This window comes from Mustela lutreola, chromosome 11 (assembly GCF_030435805.1).
Source record: "Mustela lutreola isolate mMusLut2 chromosome 11, mMusLut2.pri, whole genome shotgun sequence".
NCBI lineage: Eukaryota > Metazoa > Chordata > Mammalia > Carnivora > Mustelidae > Mustela > Mustela lutreola.
The window spans coordinates 14548204-14575748 of NC_081300.1; the positions used below are offsets into that span (position 1 = coordinate 14548204).

The window sequence follows — 27545 nt, forward strand, 5'->3', positions numbered from 1 at the left end:
GACATCCTCAGACAGGGATGGGTTTGGAGGTTGAGGCTCGCTTTGAGTTGATTTCAAACTGACTCCTGGCCAAATCATGGAGGCAGCGATTTTGCCGCCGAGAGGAATTCAGCTGCGTCTTATCTAGAGAGGGCAAATAGAATAACATTGACCGAATAAATGGCCGAGGAATTTTTTTTCTACTTAGAGAATTCTGTTTAGAGTATGAAATTCTCACATTTCCTCATTGCATATACAGTATTATTATTTCTTGCAATCTAAGTCTTCTATTTATGCAGTTAAAAAACCCAGAGGTGCCCAGCTCTTATTGTGTAGAATAAAAAGCCATTTTATTGGAACTTGGTCATAAAGAAATGAAAATCCATTTGATCTGGAACTGTGTTTCCAGGCAAAGGAATGGGGTTTGGAGGAGGAGGAGAGAATCTCAGGATTTTTTTTTTTTTAAGATTTATTGATTTATTTGAGAGAGAGAGGTAGAGTGTGTACAGAGGGGAAGGGGGACAGAGGGAGAGAATCCCAAGCTGATTCCCTCGCTGAGCTTGGAGCCAGCAGGACTTAATCTCACGACCCATGAGATCACGACCTGAGCCAAAACCAAGAGTCAGGTGTTCAGCCAACTGAGCTACCCCGGTGCCCTAGTCTTCAAGCTATGTTACAAGGCTGTGATCACCAAGACAGCATGGTACTGGCATGAAAACATACACATAGACCAGTGGAACAGAATAGAGAACTCAGATATGGACTCTCAACTCTGTGGTCAACTAATCTTCGACAAAGCAGGAAAAAATATCCTGTGGGAAAAAAGTAATTTCTTCAATAAATGGTGCTGGGGAAATTGGACAGCTGTATACAGAAGAATGAAACTGGACTATTCTCTTACACCATACACAAAGATAACCTCTAAATGGATGAAAAGACCTCAGTGTGAGACAGGAATCCATCAGAATTCTAGAGAAGAGCATAGGCAGTGACCTCTTCAACATCAGCCATAGCAACTTCTTTCAAGACACATCTCCAAAGGCAAAGGAAACAAAAGCGAAAATGAACTTTTGGGACTTCATCAAGATAAAAAGCTTCTGCACAGCAAAGGAAACAGTCAACAAAAACAAAAAGGCAACGCAAGGAATGGGAGAAGATATTCGCAAATGACACTACAGATGAAGGGCTGATACCCAAGATCTATAAAGAACTCCTCAAACTCAACACCCAAAAACCAGATAAGTCAAAAAATGGGCAGAAGATATGAACAGACACTTCTCCAAAGAAGAAATAGAAAAGGGTAACAGACACATGAAAAAAATGTTCATCATCATTAGTCATCAGGGAGATTCAAATCAAAACCACATTGAGATGCTAGCTTACACCACGTAGAATGGCAAAAATTGACAAGGGCAAGAAACAGTAAATGTTGGAAGAGTTGTGGGGAAAGGGAAACCTTCTTACACTGTAGGTGGGAATGCAAATTGGTGCAGCCACTTTGGAAAACAGTGTGGAGGTTCCTCAAAAAATTAAAAATAGAGCTACCCTATGACCTTGCAGTTGTGCTACTGGATATTTATCCCCAAGATACAGATGAAGTGAAAAGAAGGGCCATATGCACACCAGTGTTCATAACAGCAATGTCTACAGTACTCAAAATGTGGAAAGATCCAAGATGCCCGAATGGATAGAAAAGATGTGGTCCATATACACAATGGAATATTACTCAGCCATCAGAAAGGATGAATACCCAACTTCTGTACCAACATGGATGCGACTGGAGGAGAGACTGCTAAGTGAAAAAAGTCAGACAGAGAAAGTCAATTATTATATGGTTTTACTTATTTGTGGAACATAAGGAATAGCATGGAGGACATTAGAAGAAGGAAGGGAAAATGAAGGGAGAGAAATTGGAGTTGCAGACAAACCATGAGAGACTCTCGACTCCGGGAAATAAACAGGGTTCTAGAAGGGAGGGGGTAAGGGGGATAGGTGAGCCTAATGATGGGTATTAAGGAGGGCATGGATTGCATGGAGCATTGGGTGTTAAATACGCAGACAGTGAATCATGGAACACTGCATCAAAAACAAGTGATGTACTACTGTATTTTGACTAACATAATTTTAAAAATGCTGTGTATTTGTATATGAAGACATGTAATCCGGAAATAAGTTCATCCAGGGCATGGCAGATTATTTAGGGAGAAGAAAAAAGAATAGAAGCTGACATAACGTACCCAGGATTATTTTGAGGTGTTCTACTTATTATCTAAAAAGTTTTGTCCTGTGGTCCTTAAAAAAAACTAAGCATACTTACTGTTATCACAGGCCAAACTTAAGTGAGTATTCTGTGTATGGAGTGTGCTTAGTAAGTAACAGAAGGCTATCATTGCTGCTGTAGAGGTCCAGGTTCCTTGGGAGCCATCCAGCTGGCTGATGTCAGTAGAGTCTGGGTTGAACATCAGATCTGTTATCTTTTGTTTTTGTCTGTATTGGGAGAAGAATTTGAGGAATTCTCTGGATGGTAAGTTCCTTGAAGGTAGGAACCTCATGTGGCTTTCATTTTAGTATGGATTCTCACATGTAGCAAGGGCTCAATAAAATTGTCTAGAATGAGTGATGTAGGGTATAGGATTAGGGTTAAAGTTTTTTGTGAAAAGTCACCTTTGTTTTAAAAGAGCTAGCAGCATCTTTCAGGTAGCTTCTGGGTGCGTGTTTGTGAGCCCTTGAGAGAAGGGACGGAGGAGGGGGTGAGAGAAGCATGATGACAGGAACAAATGGGGACCAGGTATGAAAGGGACCAGAGTTTGCTTATACAAAACTGCTTTTGGGCGCCTGGGTGGCTCAGTGGATTAAGCCGCTGCCTTTGGCTCAGGTCATGATCTCAGGGTCCTGGGATCGAGTCCCACATTGGGCTCTCTGCTCAGCGGGGAGCCTGCTTCCCTTCCTCTCTCTCTCTGCCTGCCTCTCTGTCTACTTGTGATCTCTCTCTGTCAAATAAATAAATAAAAATCTTAAAAAACAAACAAACAAACAAAAAAAACCCCTGCTTTCTTAGGAATATAATTGTATCATTTCAGGATCCAGTCAGGGAACAAAACCTAGACCAGTTATTTTAGCAGAGCAAATTTAATGTGGAGAATTAGAAAGGCAAAAGGGAACACTGAGATTTTAGAGGATTAGAAACTCTAGGAAACAGCTAGTGTCCCTCTGGCTGGGGGCAGAGGGCAGCAGTTGGGGCTCCTGGAATCTAGATGTTTGGAGAATTCTGGACCTGAGGGCTCCGAAGAGGGAGTGCTGTCACCTGGGGTTGGAGCTTCAGGAGCATGGAGGAGGTGCCCCCAGCACCCACTTCTTTCAGACTTCAGACCCAGGTTTCTGAGGAGGGGCTGCCATCCTGGTGTGCTGCGCTTTCTGAGGGGATGCGATGAGGCTGGTGCTGGGCGTGTGGGGAGGATCCGGGAACTGGAAGCACCTGTTGGCTGGGTAGCAGGAACAAGTCCCTTCTCCCTCCTCCTGCCTCTGATTCTCCCTCTAGTACATTCTACTGTCGGAACCCAATGGGGTGCTGGTCCAAAAAGGAGAAACTGTGGCTCGCAGAGTCCCAGCCCTGACTGACATCGCTGTGGCGCGTAGGGAAAGGTGAATACAGAGCTGAGAGACTCTAGCTGAGGAATCAGCATGGTAATGTGCATGTAGCATTAGGGTTTGCCAGCCATAGAATACACATCTGGTTATGACCACTGCAAACGCGAGCATTGATAGCTTTCCCTTACGTCACTCAGCAAACTGGCAGTGTAATAAAAATGTGTTTATAATCTGTTTGTATTAAATTCTGCTAATGCTGACTGAGTACCAGCTCTTCAGATGAAGGTAAGGGGCTTCTGGAATGGAGTTGGCAGCACATGGTTATGTACATATTGGGAAAACATTCTTCCTCCCCAAATCCAGAAAGAATAAGACAGGTATCCTAATAATGTTGGAGTTCATAAGATGTTCAGTCAAAGGAGTAGTGAGTGGTGTGAAGTCCTGGTAGACTATGAAAAATCTTAGTTGATTTAATATTTAAAAACAAGGGTGATTTTCAGTCTTTTTTATCATCTCTCATAGTGCTTCGTACAATTCCAGGAGCTCAGCAGTGCTTACACTTCGCGGTTAGACAGCTTCCGTGTAGCTGTTAACCTCAGCATGCCTTGGAACCACAGCTTCGTGCCCACGCACACACTCTCTGCATCCCGCTCTTTGCATATGTCAATATAATCTAGCTTTAGCTCGACACTGCCTTGTCCCTGGAAGGCCCAGTGTGGATTTTATAAGGCCATAGCAATTACAGCTGATAATTGTTGCCATACTCCTCTGAAATAAGCAAATACTCAGGCAGGCTCTCTAAACAGACATCTTCCAGAGCTCAAGGTGACAAGCTAAATGCCCTTGGGAGAGAGGGAATGAAAGGTGGATAAATTCTCTTTCAGAACAGAGAGGGGAAGTGCCTGGGTAAGTGAATCTATAATGCGGGGTCAGACCCCACTCCACTGGCTGCTCAGTGCTGGCTGAGTAAGAAGGCTGTAGAGATGCCCCGGGGGTTCTGTGTCCTGGGTTGCGTGTCGGTAACAACGGGAGGGCGCTAATCATGAGTACAAGAGAGAGGGTGCTAGACAGCTAAGTTCCCCACATCAGGAAGCAGTTGGGCTTGGTCGGATTCCTGGTGCCCTAACACCATTGACTTTTCATTGTGTTTCTCAGGGCTGAGTCTCAGGGCAATGAAAAGAGAAGCCTGTGGCTGCGGTGTCAGATTTTCTGTTACCTTCTTTGTATTTTCAGACAATAAGCATAACCTCTCTGAACCGCGTTCCACAGGCTAATTATCTAGTAACAGACTATAGAAATGAGCCCTGGAAGTATAGTCTTTCACAGGCTAATTATCTAAAAGTGGTGAATCACACTTACCTCACTGCACTGTTATGATGATTAAATGATCTGCTCCATGTGACTGTGACTGACACATAGCCCCGTGGTAGCCCAGTACAAACCTTTGCCTTTCTCTAGTGTCATATGTCCAGCCCTGTGCTGGGTACTCAGTATTGGGGAAGCCTAGGAAAGGCTGGCATCTCAGCTTCTGCCCTTGGGAAAAGGGAATAGGGCTCTAGATTGTTGAATACAAATAAATGTACTTTCTTTTCTTTCTTTCTATTTTTTAGGAAAGGAGAGAGCTTTTTAAGATCTTTTAAAAGATTTTTCATAGATTTTATTTATTTATTTGACAGAGAGAGCATAAGTAGGGTGAGCAGCAAGCAGAGGGAGAGGGAGAAGCAGGCTCCCCATAGAACAGGGAGCCCAATGCAGGGCTTGGTCCCAGGACCCTGGGATCATGACCTGAGTGGAATGCAGCTGCTTAACCAACTGAGCCATCCAGGTGTCCCCAAATAAATGTATTTCTTAAAGTTTAGCAGTAGCCATATATGTCTAGTTGGAAGAAATATTTTACAAATAGGAGTTAAAAGTCTTTGAATAGATAGGAGATGTGTTCATGATGAAAATGGCTTTTAAACTAAGGCCCTGAGAAACTGGAATGTGATTGAACAGAGAGGCGGTGACATCGTGTCCTGGGTAGGGCAATAGAATGAGTACATGTCTGTGTTAGGGACAGAAGTGGTATGTTATCAGGGCCAGTAAGGATACCAGCATGGCATCAGGACGAGATTTGAGAATCGCAGGGGAGGGCTGGATAAGGGAGGAAGACTCATTTTCTGCAAGTCCTTGAACTATATGCTAAGAGTTCTGATAAGCATTGGAGCTACAATGCTTTCTGAATCAGAGGAGTGACATGATGGAAAGGGTGCTTCAAGGAGATGAATGTTCTGAGTCCTGGGCCAGGGGAGGACTGGGAAGATTCTCTCTACAGGGAGACGGGCAGTGGCTGCTCAGTTAATCTAATCATGAGGAGCAGAGGGACCACAGTAATGACAGAGCCTGGTAGAGGATGAGGTGAATCTGAGAGAAACTGTCGAGGAGATATTGGTGACTGGTTATGCATGAGGGAGGGAGGGAAGGAAAGGAAGAACTCAAAGAGAAGCCACAGATTTTGAGGCTAAGAGATTTGCAGCTGTGTTAGGTTACATGCTTTAAGGAGCTGCTGAGTTCGTATAATGATATCCCTGTCTCCGAATCCCTATCTACGACTGTTACCGCTACTGCCACTGTCACTACTATCGTTACAGACTAATGATCAGTAAGATCTTACTCTGGACCAGGTCCTGTGCTGAGCACTTTACATGTGTTAGCTTATTTAATCCTTACCACCCCATGAAGTATCCACTTATTAAATATCTTTTTGAGCCTCTTCTATGTGACAGGTGCTGTGTTAGGCCCTGGAGATAAAATGGGAGCACTGTCCTTGCCCTCACTGAGCTTACAGTCTAGTCCAAGGCTTCAGACAGCACTCATAAATAAACCAATGAATTAGATGTTGTAGGTTGTGATTAGAGCTCTGAAAAAAATAGTGACTGTGAGAGAGTCTAACGGAGGGGCCTACCTTAGAGCATGGTCTAGGAAGACCTAGATTCAAAATGAATCCTAAAGAGTGAGGAGAAGCCAACCACCACAGAAGCCAGATGAAGAATATTTTATTATGGGAGAACAATTAGGCAAAGCTTGGCAAGTTGTAGGAAATGCCGGAAGGCTATGTCCCTGGAACACAGGAGGAAGGGAAAGAAAGAGTGGCTTGTGATGTGGTGGGAGGCCAGGAAGCAGGCTGGAGCAGAGAGGGCTGGCTTCGGAAGCTGTGGGGAGGAGGCCTGGGGATTCAGACGACAGTGGGAGCGCACTGAGGGATGTAAGCAGAGTGACGTGATCTGACTCTCGTGTGGAGAATGGATCAGAAGAAAGTGTGGGTAGAATTGTGGAAACTAGTTGGGATCGAGGTGTTTGCCCAGCTGAGAGAGGTCAGTGGAAGTGGGGGTGGGAGAAATGAAGGATTTGGGATGTATTTTAGCAGAGGACTGATGATTGGCAGGTAGACTGGGGGAGGGGGCAAGAGAAAGGGAAGAATGACCACCTTATCTCTGGTTTTAGAAACTGAGTGAAGGCAGGCAGTGCTAATAACATAGGGAAGACTGGGGACAGGTTTGGGAGGAAAACCAAGAATTCCTTACCGGATATGCTACATTTAGGAGGGCTTTGAGTCAAAAATGTGGAACTGTCACATATGCGATAAGGTTTATGAGTCTGAAGCCCTGACAAGCGGCCTGAGCCAGAGATGGAGGCTTTGGAGTCACTGGTTTAGAGGTGGTGTTTAAAGCCATAGGGATGACAAATCCTTCCAGAGAATGAATGTCGGTAGAGAAGACGCCCGGGCAAAGTTGACGAGCCAGACCACGGATGGCTGTGGTCTTGAGGAGGGAAGAGGGCCGCAGAGAGGCTGAGAAGGAAGGAGGGAAAAATGGGATTGTGAAGGTCTAGAGGCAGAGAGAAGAAAGTGATTCAAGAAGGAGGGACTGATCAGCAGCACACGAGGTGGGTGGTTGTGTACAATGTAACACGAGATTTAGTAGTAGGGGGTCCTTGGAAGCACTGAAAACACGACTTTAATGCAGTGGACAGAAGTCAGATCTGAACTCAGAAGTAGGTAGGAGTTGGGGAAAGAGCTTATGCAGACAACTCTTTGAGAAGTTTTAGTTCTTTTGTTATCCCTGTTTGATGTTTAAGGAAACAGGCTAATGGGGCTTCACGTCCTTTCCAGAGTTGTTCTGGAAGCAATTGGCAAAGCTGGGTTTTGAGCCCACATATGTTTGACTCTGAAACCCACATTCTTAGCCTCTGTGCTAAACAAGTGTTTAAGTTATCATTTGAATGAATTATTTATTTTTTAATTAGGTCCTTGTTTCCCATTTTCTCTCACTTGGTTGCTTTCACAAAATGGTCTCTGATTAACATCCAAATAAAGTAAACACCGGAGAAAGCCTGGATTAAAAATGAAATGATGGTAGATAAATCAAGGGAATTCGAGTGTAAAGTTTATAAATATATTCATTGATTGTCTCCAACTTTCCTAAAGCACTTGCTAGGATCTTCTGAAATGAAGAATGTTTTATACCCCCCCCCCCCCATTAAAATTAGGCCCCAGGCAATACCTATGGAAATGCTTTGGGAAAATTAAAAAAAAAGAAAAAAAAGGGAGCGCTCCCTCTGCTCCCCCCTTTGCATTTGCCCGTTTCTCTCTTCCCCATTCTGCTATTCCCCATGCCGCTGCTGCCTCTTTTGGGACTCTGATGGCTCTTGCAGGGTCCCAGGCTTTTCCTCCAAAATCCAATTCCTTGTTTTCTCCCACTTAGAACAGAGCCTTGGACAAGGAGAGAAGTCTTTCCTTTTCTGACTGGGATTTGACAAAGCCAAAATTAGATTTCAGCTAACTGTCAAGTAACATACGGCTAGTTAAAATTGTTCTCAGGACTGCAACACAGGCTAGGTGACCTCTCTTACTCGATTCATATTCGTACTCCCTTTCAATATTCGATACCCTGGTAATTTGTCTGTGTGGCCATTCTTACCTTGCCAACATACAAAGGATCAGTTCCAGTGTACTCTTCCAGAACAAAAAACTGGTTCCAGACCCAGCTCCTCTTTGTCCGCGAGTGTGACTGTGGCTTGTCTGACAGAAGTGCTTCTAATTTGCCTGGTGGTGTTGGTGTGCCCGAGAGAACGGTGGTTGTAAGGTCCATCAGTCCCCAGAAGTACAAGGACATGCCAAGTCCCAGCCAGCTCTTTGCATTGCTCATTCTACCAGAAGTCCACATGGGATTGCCAGGTTTTCAGAAAGTAAGGTGCAGGATGGTAAAGCCACTGGAACTCGAGTATTTTCCAAGTGAAAAAATACCAATGCAGTTTCCTGGACACTTAAGCTTCTCAAAGGAGATCTCGATTTGAGTCAGTCTGCTTGAAGTTGACTTCCTGTCAAGTTAAGGAGAACACACTGTGTTGATGTCAGATCCTCTCCTGTGGGCTTATAGCAAGTTTTCAAGAAATGTCAGTAAATATTCTGTTCTCTACTCAACGAATTATTGAGTCATAACATGTTATTGCTTTAGAAATGTTTGAGAAACAAATAATATTTTAATAAAAAGAAGACAACCTATCTTGCTATAATCAATCCCAAACCTTTGGATATGGTTCAGTGGGAATAAAACTGGTGAATAAATTTCTTCTCATTGGTAACATAGCTGGAGGGTGATGCTGTATTATTGATTGTCTTGAATTAATAGCGGGCTCTTTGGAATATTTGTATCAGACAGCCTCCTAAACTTTTAAAAACAGCATTCATTTCCAAATTTACAGCTAATAACTAATATTTTCATTAGCCCAGTTGCTTTTCGTGGCTCATTAAAAAGCCAAAAGCAAATCTAACTGCCTTTTTTTGCCACCCACAATTATCTTATGTCTTCCCCATGTTATTGATAACGTTAGGAATCTCAGATTTCATTTAGAAGCAGCCACAGATCACTTCTGACTTTAATCATTCTCTGAGTTCCTTGTGGAATTTGAGTTTCACAGTCTACTGCTCTGGCTCTGAAGCCCTGAGAGGGGCAGCTAATGTGGCCTTTCTAGGGTTTGAATGGTCAGGTAATCATTCTATCACTCACAACAGACTTTAAAGTGCCCTTAGTCACATGCTACTGTGGGCATGTCAGGAGAGGCCAGCCGACACATTTCTTTCCTGATCTGAAAGACTCATTTAGACAGAGGGATGTTGACTTCTACCCCGGGGACACCTTTTCATCAGTCAAACTTCTTTTGTTGCTATGAAGGCAACTTAGCTGGTGACCTCACTCCTGGGCTATGACCTCATCCACCTTTTCTTCCTTTACTTCCGCTGGGCGTAATGAAATGGCATAGCACTCCCTCCACTCTGTCGGAACAACCAAAATGTCTTCTGTGGGCTTAATATTCTCACTGCTAATGTGGAGAACTGTCAGCGTCTCAGAATAGATGTGTGTGTTTGGGGATTTCAGTCCCATGCAACCAAATAATGCTCCCTTTCTACAAGTGGTTTAAAATGAATGCATTGATGGCACCTCAATTACCACCTTCTACCTGTCACCATCAGAACTCATTTTAGCATTCTCTCAAATAGTCACTATTGAAATGAACAAAGGAATTAAAAAAGATATCTTATAATCATTTCACACAATATGCCATTTCATTTCTGTGTGAGAAATCACTTCGGTGAGAACTGATAAAGGGGACCAGCCGGGGGAGACTGTAGAATTTCTGTAACCTGAGGGGAGGCTGTGCCTCACGTTCTAGCTCTTAAACTCAGCTTGACTGTTAAATAAAAGCAAGCTAGGTATGCCTTATTTAAGGTGATGTGTTTGTTAATGAAGAGCAGTGGTGTGCTAGAAGGTTGGTTACCAAGTATTAGCAGTTTTCCTCTTTGGACTGATGGACAGAAACCCAGCTCATGTTTCTTTGATGCTGGTCTAAGAAGAGATGTTTTGAAAGGAGGCTTAACCCAGGGAGATGGATTAATGAAAAAGGTTGGTGAGAAATAGCTATGCTGTTTTCGGGACTTAGAAGGTGGACTAAAGGGCATGACCCCCGAAGCTGTCACCAGAATACTGTGATGGATGGTCATAAGGGGAATATTCCATGTGTTGCAAGACACAAAGCCATCTATAACTCCCCAGAGAGCGCTAGGCTGCGTATTCCCCAGTTTGTCCCCCTGGTTCTATTTTCATTACCTCTTACTTGTTCATTCTATAAACTTTGGTTCCTCCAGGTAAGTAGGGAAGGAAAATTCGCCTGCCTACTTCACAGGACTATCTGAGGATCTCTCCGCCAGGATTACGAGGGTGAATGTACTCTGTAAATGACTGAGGTGCCAGCCAGCTGACGTTAGAGCAACCACCCAAGGAGAGCTTGCCTGGGTTGTGTTAGAAATGGTGAAGCTGGGGTGCCTGGGTGGCTCAGTGGGTTAAAGCCTCTGCCTTCAGCTCAGGTCATGACCCCAGGGTTCCGAGATAGAGCCCCACATCGGGCTCTCTGCTCAGCAGGGAGCCTGCTTCTCCCTCTCTCTCTCCCTGCCTCTCTGCTTAGTTGTGACCTCTGTCAAATAAATAAAATTTTTTAAAAATCTTAAAAAAAAAAAAAAGAAATGGTGAAGCTAAGCCTGAACCATATCTCGTGGGCACTTTTTGAACCAACATTCTGAAAGGGCTTAATGTATATATATTATTTCACAGATTTCTACATTTGGGATAAGTACTGTGGGGTATTCGATTGTGGCCTAGCCTAATTCTGTAATAACCACAATTATTTTTTTTCCATATAAAGGAACTTAATGAAGGACTAGCTGTTAGAAAACTCTGTAGAGAAAAATTCTTTTTCGGGGTTGCATTTATTAAAGCTAGAACTCATTGTATATACTTTAATATATTTCCTTTTATGTCTGTTTCACATGTGCACATTTTGCCTAAGCACTTTTTTAAAGATTTTACTTATTTATTAGAGAGAGAGTGAGAGGGAGCATGAGCACGGTGAAGGGTAGAAGGAGAAGCAGACTCCCCGATGCGGGGCTCAATCCCAAGACTCTGGGATCATGACCTGAGCTGAAGGCAGATGCTTAATTGACTGAGCCACCCAGGTGCCCCGCCTAAGTATTATTTTGACTATTTTGTATTTTCTCTAGCTGGTTTTAGAATCTTGCTTTCGGATTCTAGGTGCTCAGGTGCAGGCATGTTTGTGTGCGGGAGTGTGCAGATGTCCCCTTTCCTGCTAGTATGCTCAATTTCTGGACAGAATGAGATTTGAGGAAATTTGGGGGGATTTTAAATACTGTCCCTTATGTTCTCTCATCTCTTATAAACTAGACATGCATTCTTGCCAATTAAAAGTTCCTGTCTTTACCTCGGTGTGATCTGAAGAGCTTGAGAAAAAAAGGTGTTCTTTGGAATCTTTGTGATGAATATTTTGTAGGTGGTGCAGCTGCCTGAGCTTTCATCTGTCTCTCCTGCCCACTTTGGCCTCCTGCACACGAGTGCAAGGTCCTCATGTTCTTCCCTTTCGCTGAACACATACCAGAGCAGCTTCTGGACATTTAGGACCTGTGGAGTCCTTGGTGATCCTGTGAAAGCTTGGGTGGTCTGGGTGTGCCTCTCATATTCCCCCTTCCAGACATCAAATACAGCGCGCAGCACCTGTAAACTCTTTGTGTTAAATGACTTGATAGCTACAGTTGGCGGAAAGCACTTTATTCTTGCCTCCTCTGGGCAGAATGCATGAAAAATACTCCCTGCCTAACTTTTCAGAAAATAAAATCTGGGTCTTACAAAAGTTATGTTATTCTTTTCACAATTAGAGCTGTTTATACAAGTGAAAGAATGTCAGTTCTATCAGAAATACTAACCGGTTTTCAATTCTTACAAAAAATATGGTTCTCATGTTCATGTTTTTCCTGTGGGATAATAGTGGCGATGATCTGTTGGAAGGTGGGCTAATTTCTGCTGTTCTTGTAAAGGAAGAGGCTAATATATGTATATTTGTATGTATAGATCTGCTTTGGAAGACCACATATGCCACACAAAGAATACATTAGTGGAAATTGACTTCTGTGTTAAATGAGTCTTTTAAAAGTTTTTTCCCCATCCTGCCTGAAGAAAGCAAACAGCTTGGTAATGAACACAGTAGGAAGAAATTAAAGTTGTAGATAAAGTGTGCTCTTGGTGAATTGTTTATTTCATTACTTAAATTCGTTGTGATATTTAAAATGTAGGGGGAAGGGAATGTTACTGCTTTCTCCTTGAAATGAACTGGGCTTTTACGGTCTCCCTCTTATTTCTTTTCTTCATTATTCCAATTTTCCTGAGCTTTTCATGGTTAATGGAAGTATTGCTCAGTAAAGCTCAAATGACATCTCTCTAGAAGCAGAAAGTCCGCTGCCTCTGCTGCTGACTCCCCCTCTGGAGGGAAGAAAGTGTTTTCATTTTTTGATACGACCTCATGTCTTTAAGAGGTAAATATAGACAGTGGTGTTGTGGTTTTGGGTTGCCAAACTTCTTATCACTTTTACTTCTAGAAAGAGCCTTAAAGATGTACTTAAAAAGAGAAAAGAAACCTTGCGAAGATCCTAGATATGGTGGTGAGATGAGACTGCGTACTGGGACGCGTAGTGGCATTCAGTCAGAAACGCATCTCAGGGCCATCATGCTATCCTGCCTCTCATTCAGGGGTCTCATCTGAGAACTACGAGTAAGCACACTTACGAGTCGCAGCTCTCAGTACAGAGTATAGAACCCAGAGAGAACAGAGCAGGTGGTTGTGGTATAAATTGGAGAGAAAAGTTCATGTGATAGGGATATCTTTGAATATGTATATTTCACAAACAAGAAGATACCTATTGTGGAATCCTATAAAGAAAATATTTTCATTGCTTCTGTGAATGGACTTGCAGCATTTCTTAACCTGGATGTGTGTGGCTGTACTGCTGACCAGACTCCGCCCCTGGGAGTGTGTTTTGGAAAGGGTGTGTACTGTGGTTTTGAATGCTGGAAGATGAGACACTTCTCTGACCTGAAGTCTTTTTCATTTACTGCAGATGTGTCGTCTTCGGTTTCCTCCTGGGCAGCCAGTCATTGAGTGAGTAGAAACTTCATCTTTCTTTTGTGGCCACCTACGTACCAGCCTACGCAAAGCTACCTATTTAGGGAGGCGACCGACCCTCGGCAGAGCAGGAGGAGGTTGTCCAGGTACTGGATTTCTTGGATTTGTGTTGTGCTCTCACTTCCACTCCCCTATTCCATGCTTGGCCAGCCTCATGACACTTGCTCCAACCCCCAAGTTAGCCTTTCTGCGGTGAATACGGCTTAGAGTCAGTGTGTACATTTAATGTGGTCACATTTCCTTTCTCTACCCCTCAAAGAGGCTGTTTATAAATTGATGGTGTCTAGAATTGAGGAATTATGGTATTGCCTTTTTTAAAAAAATTGAGCAGCAGAAGAAAAACCAAAGCACATTTAATTTCCATGGAGATTTCGTAGAAAAGGTGGCCATTGCTTTTGCTTATCCTAATTTTGCTTACCTATATTTCTGTGAATTCCCACTTCTCCAGGTTCTTCAAAAACTGGAAATTCTGAGCCTAAAAGTTCAGTTACAATGTTCACTCCTCTCTTATCATCTCTGAAATCTTCCGTTTCTCACCACTTGCTCCTTTCCTTTTCTTTCCCCACAACCAAAGTAGTTTATGAGAAGAAGTGCTTTTAAGAAATTCAAAAATGGAAGTATGGGGCTGACGTGGCTGAGGGGGAGGCCCAGTGTGATTGAACCAAAGAATTTAGGCCAGTATCTGGTTTTATATGAGGGTGTGTGTGTGTTTGTGTGTGTCCATGTGTGGGTGAGAAGAATAGAACAAAAAAAATGGGAGAAAGTGTGAGTTACGTAATTAGGACCTGGCTTTGAAAAACCTGGTCAGGCCCTTAATAAAAACCACCTCAGCATCCTACACATATGCCGACCCTCTAGCTGTAAACTCTCAGCTCAGGTCATAAACAAAGGCATTTCTACTGAAGAAATCTTTTCACTAGAGTTCATGCCCAAGTCCTCCTTGCTTTCATTTCCATTGTAATTAATTTTTCCATTTGAGGATGCCCTGTCTTTCTTTCCATATCTTCCAAGAATGGCAAATAGATTCTTATGCATCTTTTCATGCACACTTAGTATCTAGTACATGTTTTAATCCTAAAGGAGTCAGGAAGTTTTTGACCTACTTTATGCTTCCTCTAGTTTTCTCTTTTAATCAAGCTTATGAAAGTACAGTTAAGTCCATGGGCAATTTCTCTGACTACAGTTAGACAAGAATGATCAATTTTGATTTTTCGGAGTTGTCTCCTATGCTCACTGATTTCTCGTCTTATGTGGCATTTATAATTGCACTAAATTTGTGCTTGTTCGTTTTAAAAAAGCATGTGTTTTAAATTAAGTAATTCTCTGGCTTAAGTTCTTCCTCAAAAGAAGTTGCAAATAATTGCTACTTACAGTTTTCTCTTTAACTTTGCCTTTGCACAGACCTTTAGGAAAGCAGGACAGTTCTGTAGTCCTTCCTGGACCATAAAGGTTAATCCATAGGAAGAAGAGTTTTTGGCAAAACTCAGTTAGCTGTCTAAAATTAAGACTCAACTTATTAAGTTGATAAATATTTGAGCATCAAATATGCTTGATCAATAGTGGTTTGTGAAGCCAAATGAAGTGGAGTTTCAGTTTCAGCCCTAGGACCTCTTAACTTAGCAGTCTTAAGCAAGTGACTTAAACTCTTTCATTCTGTTTGTCGTCTGCAGACTGGAGATAATTATAGACTCTCACAGGGTGATTGTCAGAATTAAGTGAGAAAATATACATGAAGCTCTTAGCATGGTATTTGGCAGATGGTTAAAACCTTGTGTTTGAAAAACAGTAGGTGCTTAATAATTGTCCTCTTTCCTTCAAGGAGTTTACAGTTTAGTGGGGGAGATACTGCCATTAATACTGGTAGTAGTCGGAGTAGGCGTAGGCATTATGGCATCGCTGGTGGCAGTGATGACAGCGTGGTAGCGGCAGGAATCGCAGAAGCAGCGACAGCAGAAGCGTTAGCGTGGAGTGTTCACTTCATGCTAGGCCGGGTAAGTCCTATACCTTTACTTTGTCATTTAGTCTTCGCAAGAATCCCATGAAAAGGTATACTTTTCCCATTTTACACAGAGACGGACCAGTAATGGTGTGCTGGGATGGCTCCTCGGCTCCCACCAGCTCTCCCGAGAGCTGATTTGCATGTTTCTCTGCAGCTCCTTAAACTGGCCATGATGTGAGTGTTGACACCATAGCTCTTGGCAAATGTGGTGGGAGAGCGAGCGGGAGAACTTGGATTCTGCCTTAGGAGCGACTACAGCACATGGTTTTTTTTTTTAAATAAGATTTTATTTATTTATTTGGCAGATGGAGATCACAAGTAGGCAGAGAGGCAGGCAGAGAGAGAGAGGAGGAAGCAGGCTCCCTGCTGAGCAGAGAGCCTGATGCAGGGCTTGATCCCAAGACCCTGAGATCATGACCTGAGCCAGAGGCAGAGGCTTTAACCCACTGAGCTACCCAGGCGCCCCTACAGCACGCATTTTGTATGTGACTGACTGTGACACAGGTCTTTTTGTGACATGGATTGCCAGAACCTTGAAACCAGTGCTAGGTCAGGTCAGGGGAGGGGTAAATGACTTCTGTGAGAGAGGAAAAGTTTAAGGTAGCCTATGAACTAGACCTTGAAAGATGGAGAGGAGGGTATTCCAAGGGAAAGCAAATGCAAGTGCCAAGGTGCAGAGGAAGGATGCAGAGCTTGAATTTGGGTGTAGAATGGGGCCTGCAAGAGAGTAGTGAGGGGGTGCCTGGGAAGCTCAGTCATTAAGCGTCTGCCTTTGGCTCAGGTCACGATCCCAGCCAGGGTCATAGGATCGAGCCCCTCTTCAGGCTCCTTGCTCAGCAGGAAGTCTGCTTCCTCTCCCACTCTCCCAGCATCTGTTCCATCCCTCGCTATGTCTCTGTCAAATAAATAAATAAAATCTTAAAAAAAAAAAAGAGAGAGTAATGAGAGCTGGCGCAGGGGAAACAGGCAAAAAACAGTAGCTAGGAGCTTGAATGTTGCTGGATTTGAAGTGTTTTGAATCTGTAGTTGTTTCTAGTGAGCGGTTAAAGGTTTTTGAGCTTGCAAACCAGCCAGAGCGAGTCCCATCACTGTTTAGTAGTGTCGCTACTAAAGAGTGGTGGAGAGCTGGTGAGAGAGTCTGTTTAGAGTCCCGGGGAATCCCTAAGGAGGACTTCAGCCAGGAATCCTGGGGTAGGAAGAGGATTGGGGAAGAGGCAGAGTTTGCATCACTGGGAAACTGAATCCATGTGAAGGAACGTGGGTACGGGGGTTGAGGGGCTAATGAAACAATGATAGGAAAGTTCTGTGCTTAGGTTACAGCTGGAAATTGGGAGGAGGCATTCGTTAGAGGCAAGGTAATAAATTTGGTTTTAGAGTTAGGGATAAAAAATTCATCCTTCTATGCCTGATTATTTAAAGAGGCAAGAACTTTCCTTCTCTTTTTAGTCCGAAACTTCAAAGCAGCTTTGGACATAAAGAATGTGAGCTCCTTCCTCTCCCTGAGAGTGGTTCTGGCTGCTTCCAGAGCACAGGCTGCCTGCACGCCCCCTGCTGCTGACCCCGGGCTGGTCCTGCTCCAGGTGCCTTTCTGTGGCCGACTTGGTGAAGCTGACTCTGGGGCTTCAGCTCAGCTAGGGACCTTTCGACCTGTTAGCTCCCAGATGTTTTTCGCTTTACACAATACCCACTCTCACATTGGAGTCATGCGTTTTTTATCTTTCATTTTTCTAATGGGTAAGGAGCGTATACATAGAGGACAACTGGATACTCTGTTCAAGGAAAAGAAAAAACTCCTGGTAAAACAAATAACCCCCCCCAAATCACACTGATATTTATTTTTTCTTCTGTAGTTTGTCTTCTAATATCTGTTTTCAAAAATACCTCTCTTTTGGAAAATGATGCATAATTTGGACTCAGGGCATTTTGGCTTAAGACTCTTTCTAACTCTGCCCCTCGACGTGTGATGCTGGGTGTTTGCTTAACTTTGTTGAGGCTCAGATATCTTCTTTAAAGATTTTATTTATTTATTTGACAGAGAGATCCCAAGTAGGCAGAGAGGCAGGCAGAGAGAGAGGAGGAAGCAGGCTCCCTACTGAGCAGATATCTCCTTTAAAGGGCTTAAAGATTTAAAAGGTTGTCAAAGACTGTCGTGACCTACTATAGATGAAGTTCTGTTTTATTTTATTTTTTTACTTCCTCTGTGTTTCCCATCTCTTCTCTCTCCTCAGAGTGCCTCATGCATTTCCCGTTGGCTCTTCATTACTTGGTATTACAGTTATTTACTTGTCTCTCTCTTCCCCATATTATAAGCTCCTTGAAGACGCAGATAGTGTCTTTTATCCCTAAACTGGATACCTAGTATAGCAGTTGACACATCTCTGGTGTTTAGTAAATATTAACTGAGTCCTGATGTATTTTTATTTATTTTATTTCTTTAAAGATTTTATTTATTTATTTAAGAGAGATGAAGAGAGAGAGAGACAGAGATCATGAGTGGGGGGAGGTGCAGAGGCAGAAGCCGACTCTCTGCTGAGTGGGAGCCCAATGCAGGACTTAATCCCAGGACCCTGGGGTCTTGACCTGAACCAAAGGCAGACACTGAAGTGACTGAGCCACCCAGGCACCCGCTGATGTGTTTTTAAGCTGTAAAAAATATTTAACACTTTGATATTATTATTCTTTCTGCCTTCAGTCTTTTAATTTTATTTAATATTTTTTCATTCTTAATATCCGTTTTTACCACCAAGGTATTAAGAAGCATGTATAATCAGACAATATAAAGGCAAAAAAGTCCAGAAAACAATGAATTTTTACACGTTATAGTTTTGTTCTTAGACAGCGAATAAAATGAACCCTGATAAGTCAGAAGTGCTCTAGACCTTGGCATCATTTGTTGTAATATGAAGTTAAGGAATCCTTTGTAGAGATGCGGGGAAACCTGATGAGGGATTTGGCATTTGAAAAATTATAGTGCTCTAAAATTCGGGGATATTTTTTAGTTCTCTAGTTAAAGGGAAATGACCACAAAGTTATCTCTGGTGGTTTAGCTTTTTATCTCTTTAATTCTGGGGAAAGGGGCTGATATGAGCGTGTCTTTTTCTAGAATTGTTTTCAAGGTCATTCTCTACCTGTCCCTTTTTTATTGAACTTAGACTCTCTATTGGTCCAGTCTTCACCATATGGCTATATTTACATTTCCTTTAAAATGTTTTTATTCTGTCGTTTGGTTATGAATAGAAGTCTGTGATGATAATTGCTCCACTGTCTTCTAGAACTCGGTATTATCATTGAGAAATGTCATGTATTTTAGCAAAATGATAGAGAAAACTAAGAAAAAGACACGGGATCTTAGAGAAAGGAGATCCAACATAGAAGACTAGTGAGGAAAAGCCCTAGGATAACAATTATATACTAGGCCTGACACAGAAGTGAGACTAGGGGAGGGAGGGTACCAGGGAAAGAAATGAAACTGATATGAAAGGGCTTGAGAAATTCTTACAGGTTTTGGAAAAATTACCAATAACCATGAAACAGATATTTTGAACACTTGAAAAAATAATAGTGACACATGCATAAAGAAGAGGAGAAAAGAAAGTACTAGGCAGTTGTTAATCCAGAAAAACAAAGCTGTTCTAGAAAACAGGAATTAGAATCTTAATGTACAACTTTGCTTGATAGGAAACAACATTCATTCATAAATTTTGACTAATTTAGTGAAAATTGAAATAGAACTATGTTGAGAGGGTGAGAGAGGGGAGAATGAGTGGAAGTATATTTAAAGAGGACTAAATCCTCAACTATCCTACTGGGAAGTCAGCTTCAATCATCTAAAATAGATATTTCATGGGGGGCCTGGGTGGCTCAGACGGTTAAGTGTCTGCTTTCAGCTCAGGTCATGATCTCTGGGTCCTACCTGGGATAGAGCCCTGCGTGGGGCTTTCCACTCAGCAGGGAGTCTGGTTCTCCCTTTCCCTCTTCCTCTGTGTTCTCTCTCTCTCAAATAAATAAACAAAATCTTTTAAAAAATTAAATAAATATTCCAGGAATACACAATAGTGTTAACATATTACTTAGAAATATAGGGGCAAGTACCTGAAGAAAGAACTTCTGGGGTTGCCTTTAGGAGTTGAGTTTTGGGGTGGGGCAAGGAACTGCTTTTTTTTTTTTTTTTTTAATTATAAGCTTTCCAGTACTGTCTTATTTTATTTTGTTTTTGACCAATGCAAATATTTTACTTTAAATAAAATAAAAACTGATTAAAATTTTAAAAGCATTTTAAAATAAACAAAATAAATATTGAAGAATTAAATAGAAAAGAGACCCTCCAAACAGACCTAATGAATGTATTTTGTATTTTTTAGGACTTAAAAAAAAATTTTAAGTGTTTCTGAGATCCAAATGTATCTTATAACAATCACAGTTACTAGTATTTACATTATTAGCACGTATGTATTAATACCTTTCTTCTCCCAACCTGAAATTCCAACTGTTATATTTCTGGCACCTTTTGATTGTGTTTAGATCAAGGAAGTGGAAATCCTTTAGTAAAGGATTTTTCAGAACTCTGCTCTTCTAGGCACGAGAAGTTCTGAAGCTTTTTCAAGGTGAAATTGGTAGGCCCTGGCTTCCTCTCCTTTTTCCTTTTATTTCTGTATCCTCTTTACTAAACTCCATCTTAATCTATATTATATATTTGGCAAGGCAGACTTCCTTAGTAAATTGGTTAACTGTAGTTGGAAAAGCTATCTCCTGTCCTTCACCAGCTACCGTCCACTCTTCCTTTCACTGGAGAGTCAAATGCGAAAGATCAAACTGTGCAGGTTAGTAGAACATATGAAAAAACAAAAAAATACCAAGAGAAGATGTAGGTGAATATTGTTTTTATCAATACTGGGTTGAAGAAGCCTTCCCAAAGTATCATCCAAAAGTAATAAAGGGGATGATATTAATAGATTGAAGCAAATAATTACTACAAATTGGTACATTTTTAGTATAAAAATCAGGCAACATGCATGAGAAAACAGACTTACTACCCTTACCATGTTAAAGAGTCTTTATGCTCATTGTTAAAAATGATGATCGGGGTGCCTGGGTGGCTCAGCGGTCGTGATCCCAGGGTTCTGGGATTGAGCCCTGCATCAGCCTCTCTCTGCTCAGCGGGAACCTGCTTCCCTTTCTCTCTCTTTGCCTGCCTCTCTGTTGACTTGTGATCTCTCTCTCTGTCAAATAAATAAATAAAATCTTAAAAAAAAAATGATCAAATGACAATGAGAGAAATTCATAGGAGAGGAAATAAATTGACCTAAAATATATGATAATCATTTTACTTTTGCAATTAGCTGAAGAAAATGAGTTATTTCTAGCCTATTAAATTGGAAAACATTGAAAAATAAGCTAACTCATGTTGCGGAGAATGTGGAGAACTAGACATTTTCATATACTTTGGCTAGAAATACAGGTTGACAAAACTTTCTTGAAAGCATTTTGCAATATGTGTCATGTCTTTAAAATAAATATGTAATTGATCCTAAGGAAATAATATTGAGACATTTTATTTGAATTTAAATCTATTTATTTTTATTATTATATTCTTAGCGTAGCAAAACCCAATATTAATCCAGATTTCTACTGATCCTCTATCATTTGACCTTGTACTGATCACTTTGGCGCTAATTCCTGTTTTCTGGCTAGCTATTGCTACGAAACAAATCACCTCAAAATGTAGTAGCTTAAAACAGCAATTATTTTATTAATTTTTGTGGTTTCTGTGGGTTAGGAATTTGGATGTGTTTGGCTGGTTGATTCTGGCCTGGGGTTTCTTAGGCATCTGCAGTCAGATGGTGCCTGGACTGGGATGGCAGGGGTCTGGGGCCACTGGAGCCCTCTGGGGTGTCTCTGTCCCTTCACGTAGTCTCATTTAGTACATTTACATGCAATTCCCACATGGACTACTTTGGGCTTCCTCAGCATGGTGGCTTCCATGAGAGCATTTGGACCATGTATGTGGTCAGGCCTCCCAGGTGAGCATGTCCATTCTCAAAGCAGACGATGCATTAGCTTTTCTGACCCAACTGCAGAACCCTCTCAGGCTGCGCTTCTGCTGTATTCTGTTGGTTATGAGCCACTTCCAAGTCCACATACTCCAGGGAAGGAACTTAGACTCTTGAAGGAGAGTGGCAAGGCTCCAGGAGAGCCTGTGAGATGGCACATATTATTGTGACCATCATTAGAAAATACACTTAGCTACACCTGGCCCATCAGTCAGGCTAACCCAGAGCCACTGAGTTCAGTGTGGAAGAACTTCTGTAATCTCAGATAAGCAAAGGCAAGTTTTTGTATTTGGAAGGGGATTTTGGGGTGGGGGTGGGGGATAGGCATTCTTTGATTAAAAAAAAAAACCCAAACATATATAGAGAGGAACTTCTGTATGAATGGCCCTATTTCCATATATGCTGCGACTGAGAGGGGTGTATGTAAAGGGTAGGTGTATCTATTTAAGCGATACCTGCGCAACTTTTGATTACACCTGCTCAGGCATAACAAATCAAGAAATACGGTTCTGACTCTTATTACTGAATGACTGGGGAATTGTTATCAATGGATCATTTTCAACCTTAGTGCAATGACAAGAAGTATTTTTAAAGGGGTGAGTTCTGTATCAGGTGTTTAATATTCATATTTAAAAGATAGCTAAAGTCATGATCACTAAGCATTGAGATTTTACCAAAGTGGAACAAAGTAAAGTGATGGTGGGAAAGAATGTGGCTTGACTTTAAACATGGGGCTCTTTGATGAAGCATTAAAATAAAAGCAGAGCAGTAACAAATAAAATAAAATCTAGTGATACCTAGAAATAAGAGCTCATTGAACAAATGTAAGGTTGGTGGGTCATAATGGATATCATTTCTTCCCAGTTTGTCTCCTACTTGTTTTCTCTGTTGGGTCTCTTGCTCTTCTTACTCTCACCATAGATAGATGGCACTTCCACCCATCAAAGTAGGAATCCAGAAGTTAATGTAGGATTCCTTCTGTCTCCAGTAACTTCCACACCTTCACCGAAGTAGCTGCCTCCTAAGTAGTGTCCCTGTTCTAATCTGTTCTCTTGTCAGCCAGAGAGATCTTACCAGGTCACTCACCTGCTGAAAGGTCTCTCAGCAGCTTTGCTCCTCATTTCCTAACTGATAAAATTTGGGCTCCTTGACAAGGTTATGCTGGGACTTACATGAACCGGCTCCTGCCTACCCTTCCAGCCTCATTTTCTGTCCCCTTCTCCTCTCACATTTTTTGGGTCCATTATAATAAACTATAGACCCTATATTTTAACACCTTCATGCTTTTGTTCAAACAGAATGCTTTTTCCAGGCCCTTTGCTTGGCAACCTCTCTTCCAGGAAGCATCTGTTAGTTATAAGGCCCGTCTCCTGTGCCGCCATGCCACTCTTTCCATTACACTGGCCAGCCCACACGGTCTGCTTTCCCCACAAGCCTGTAAATTCTCTGAGGGCAGCGACTACCACCCCCATGTCTTCAGAATTAGTAGTGTCAGTACCAAGCAGGAATTATGATAAAACTTGGAATAGAATGAAATGAAACAAAGAGAGAACGATTCCGCAATATGACATTCTCATTTTGGTGAGAACTGTGGTACTTGTATAGCAATATTAACAGAGCAGGCCTGAGGGTCTGCCAGGCGGGACCGTGTTCCTCACCAGAACCCTCTCAGTTCTTGAGAGCTGCAGCCCAAAGGGGGCTGCAGAATGAGGGTGGGAGCTTGCAGCAGGTTCAGAGGAGTCCTCAAGGCTCTAAAGATGAAACCTACAGTGTCCAAGGAAAGGAAATTTTTTTAAAAACATTTTTTTTAAAAAAAGGTTATTTGAGAAAGAGAAAGAGAGTGCCCCGGTGAGAGGTAGAGGGAGAAGCAGGCTCGCTGCTGAGCAGGAAGCCTGTTGCGGGGCTTGATTCCAGGACCCTGAGATCATGACCTGAGCTGAAGACAGGTGCTTAGCTGACTGAGGCACCCAGGCGCCTCTTAAAGTTTTTTTTTTTTTTCTTATTTTTAAGTAATCTCTACGTTCAACGTGGGGCTTGAACTCACAACCCTGAGATCAAGAGTCTTACGCTCTGCCGACTAAGCCAGCCACGTGCCCCAGGAGATGGTATCTTTCAGGCTAGAGGAGAAAAAGTCAAGGTGTAGCTTGATGATGGCAACAAATTTAAAAAAAATTCATCTTCACTGAAGATCGACATCTCCTAGGAACCAGGTGCAAGGACCATGGCCTTAATCAGTAGAGGAAGAGATTTAAATGATGATTCCAGACAGTGAAACTTATAAACTGGGATGAGTTGCTTATGGAAATTAAGAAATCTGCCCTTTATTGGACAGGGCAAGACAGGGGCAGGAGAGTATGGGGTGAGGAGCACAGACTCAAGTAGGTTTGTCAAAGGTGGGAATGGAACCAAGGGCCTTAAGGCCTTTTGCAAATCCCGTAAATGAGTGATATTTTCAAATGCTGACTTTGCATCATAGTACAGCATTTACAACATTTCATTCATTTTTGCCTAGAAGAAATGCTGAATTTACAGAACCTTCTTTAAAGTGCAGTCAGTTGGCGATGATGCTTGATACTAGCTATTTATACTTTTACTTGCTGCAAAGTATCTGTTAAAAAAAGGAAAAAACTTTTTTTTTTTTTTTTTTTTTAAATAACTTGCTGATTAATCTCAGGGAACACTTGTGGCAAGATAGGATCGTTAGCTCTGCTGTCTGGAAAAATTCTGTGTCTCTATTGCTTTTATGCCAGCACTTTCCCCCTTTCTGATATTTAAATACCGTATGGCAGGGCCACAGAGATGTTCGAAGTTACTAGTGGAAACCGCATTAGCAGTTAAAATTCCTGTATTACTTCTTTTCTGTGTCAGTAAAGGAATTGGGTTTCTTTGGAATGGGAAATGCTCTTATGTATCTTCTGCAAAATTTAATTTATTATTTCTTTGTCTTTTATTCCCTTTTATTTTTTCCCTATATAGTAGAGTCATTAAAAGAAATGCATATAAACTCTACAAGGTTTTGTTCTTGCACTGTAAGGCTAAGAATAGTTTAATGGGAACCAATCCACATGCTTTAATCCATATGAGGGAAGAAGATTTTGTAAATGTTTCTCTTCAAAGTACTAAAAGTAAATAAAGGTTAAAGGGAGAGGCTAAAAAGAAAGCCTTATTAATGGGAAATACATTCTGATAAATCAAACTGATTCCAATCTTAATAGTCAATTTAAATAATGGAATTGGTTAATATTATCAAATTAGGATTAAAGAAAGGGATAAAAATCTATTTCCACAAGTTGTTTCAAAACAAGGCATTCACTGGCTGATGCCGTATGATATCAGTCTGATTATACTGTACACAATAAAGCATGCCCTATGATAAAATCCTGCTGGGAGATGTGTTTAATCAGATGTCTTTGATATTATTTGAGCGAAAGCTACTGTGGACTCAAAAGAATCAAAGAAAAAATCTTTAGCTCCCGCAATCAGTCTCAACCCACTGTGGATGCTGGTGCTCTACATGTACCCTGTCCTAATCTACTCCCAATCATAAGCATGAGCCAACTGGTTGGGATTTCAGATTTGTCTTTTCAGAAGCCACAAACAGAAATTTGTTTTACTTAATAACCATGTTCTGCACTGACTGTTCATTCCTAAGCTTCTCACAAATCAAGTCAAGATAAAGATTTTCTGTTGGCAGGAATTTTAATGGACACTGGTGAGTACAATTAACAGCCATCCAATAATAATTTAAAATTACTGTCTTAGCGTAGCTTTGTTTGGCTCCCACAGGAACTAAATCAACACTTGCACTTCCCAAGACAATCGTTACATGTCATTGACCAATTTTAAACCAGATTTTGTGACACTATGTCCTGGAAATAACAGATGACATGAAAAGTTTTATAACTTACTTTTCTCCTTCTTCCACGTAGTGCACTATTTTTGCATTTTCCTGAGCTTGTCACTTTACTTGTGGAGTTCACTTCATGCTGCCAGCTCCCACTGTATGTCAGAACAACTGAGAGTGGTCCTCCCTCTGCCAGTTTGAAATTGGTCTTTAAATTATAATCAGCTCTAGAGGAGGCTGCTGGAGGTAGGGAATTTAGTCCAGTAACTTTGAGGGGAGAAGCCTGCTCCCGGCTAAAGCTTTCTTTCCCCCTCTGCCAGTGCCTTGGGGTCGGAAGGCGTCTCTTGGGGGATTAAGGCCCAGCCAGCCACCGAGTTGCTGATGCAACCTAAAGCTACTTGGGAAGGGAAGGAGAACAAAAGACATCACTTATGTTAGGTGATTAGCAGCAAGTGATGTATGGGGGTGGGAGGGAGCCTGGCGTACACAGGGGAGGGGGGCTGACAGTTGCCCTTGTCTAGAAGGGGGAAGGACAAAGAATGCTGTCCCTGAGCACTGGAGGCCCTGGGGGATTTCTTAACAGAATCAAACGGCAGAGGGCTATTAGCAGCCTGGTACAGTAAGAGCTCAAGTTCTTTGGACATGTTGGCCTCACAGACAGCTGAAAATATCTGGTGGCAAATACTGATCAGCTGCTTACTTATTTCAGAAACGAAAGATAATGGGAAGGCGAACAAATTGCATGTCTTTTCCACTACCATTGCTCAGTGTTTCCAGTAAGTACATGCAGTGTCTCAGCTGAGCTGCTCTTTCAAATTATTGTTAATTAAATAATACTCCCTAAGAAATCTGTCATTACCGGCAGCCAGGAATGGGTTTGTTTAGTTTGCCTGAGGCTCTTAATGCTCCAACAAACGGGCTCTTAATTGCCAGGCGAGGTAATTTCATTGAGGGTTGTAGTTCATTTTTCCCAACAATTTTATGGTATATTTTATGTCTTAAACTTTTCCTTTTTTTCCTCTGTTTGGAGTTGCGTAAGGCCAGAGGGATCTCTCTCTAATGATTCATCCATTGAATTAGCCAATCTCCATAATGGAAAAAATGCACGTTATTGAATCTGTAATTCCCCCCCCCCCATTTCCATTATGACTAAAGAGAAGCAACTAATAACAGATTTTAAAATTAACTTAATTTCCCCCTGCTCATTTCATTACTTAAACTTTGAAATAAGTGACTTTTGCTGGGAAAAATGATTTGTGGGATGTCACAGAAGCAACTCTGACATTCCTTCTTGTCAACTCTTTTCTTAGTAGACAGGAGTGTTGGACGGGTAGAACAATTATCACTAGACGTAGTTGAAAAGGGGAAAGATGAGGGCGTTCTTCTCCAGAGAAGAACATGTGCCGTGGCCTAGAATTTGAAGTGACCTTATCGTCAAACATTTTCTTTCCGTTCATAAGCAGAGAATAAGGACAAATACGGAAAAAAAAATGTCACCCTTTTTTCAGTGTTATAAAAGCCTCCATATGCCATTTCAAAAAGAAGTGCTATTTCAGCCTTTTCTTTTTTTTTTTTTTTTTTTTTTTTTTTTAAAGATTTTATTTATTTGATAGAGAGAAATCACAAGTAGACGGAGAGGCAGACAGAGAGAGAGAGGGGAAGCAGGCTCCCTGCTGAGCAGAGAGCCCGATGCGGGACTCCACCCCAGGACCCTAAGATCATGACCTGAGCCGAAGGCAGCGGCTTAACCCACTGAGCCACCCAGGTGCCCCATATTTCAGCCTTTTCTTAAATGACCTCTTTTTCATCATAATATAATCTATTTTTTTCACCTTTTGACCGGTACTTTGGGTTTTCTAATATTAGAAGCTATGTACTTGTTTCAGAGGAATTACACTTTAGAATACATCTTGGTGGTATTTCATCCAACAGTTTCATTGGGTTGAATTAATGTGCAGGAGAGAGAGAGGGAGAGGGAAAAAAAAGAGAGAGAGAGACAGAGGGAGAATAGTAGAGACGAGAG

The 27545-nt window shown here is 41.8% G+C and overlaps 1 protein-coding gene and 1 pseudogene across 3 annotated transcripts in view; both read right to left on the reverse strand.

Annotated features, from left to right (window-relative positions):
* CDH20 (cadherin 20) overlaps positions 1-27545 on the reverse strand; it is a 207211-nt gene that overhangs the window by 42499 nt on the left and 137167 nt on the right. The window contains exons 2-3 of one of the 3 annotated variants that reach the window (XM_059140127.1): positions 25587-25916; positions 8526-8925 (exon numbers count right to left, since the gene is read on the reverse strand). The exons of 1 other annotated variant lie outside the window; for it this stretch is intronic. In XM_059140127.1, coding sequence (XP_058996110.1) covers positions 8526-8771 — 246 coding nt within the window. In that variant the 5' untranslated portion in view covers positions 8772-8925; positions 25587-25916. The remainder of the gene's footprint in view (positions 1-8525; positions 8926-25586; positions 25917-27545) is intronic. One more of the 3 variants, XM_059140126.1, reaches the window with a different exon arrangement.
* Positions 4768-4887, reverse strand: LOC131812014 (small nucleolar RNA U3; annotated as a pseudogene).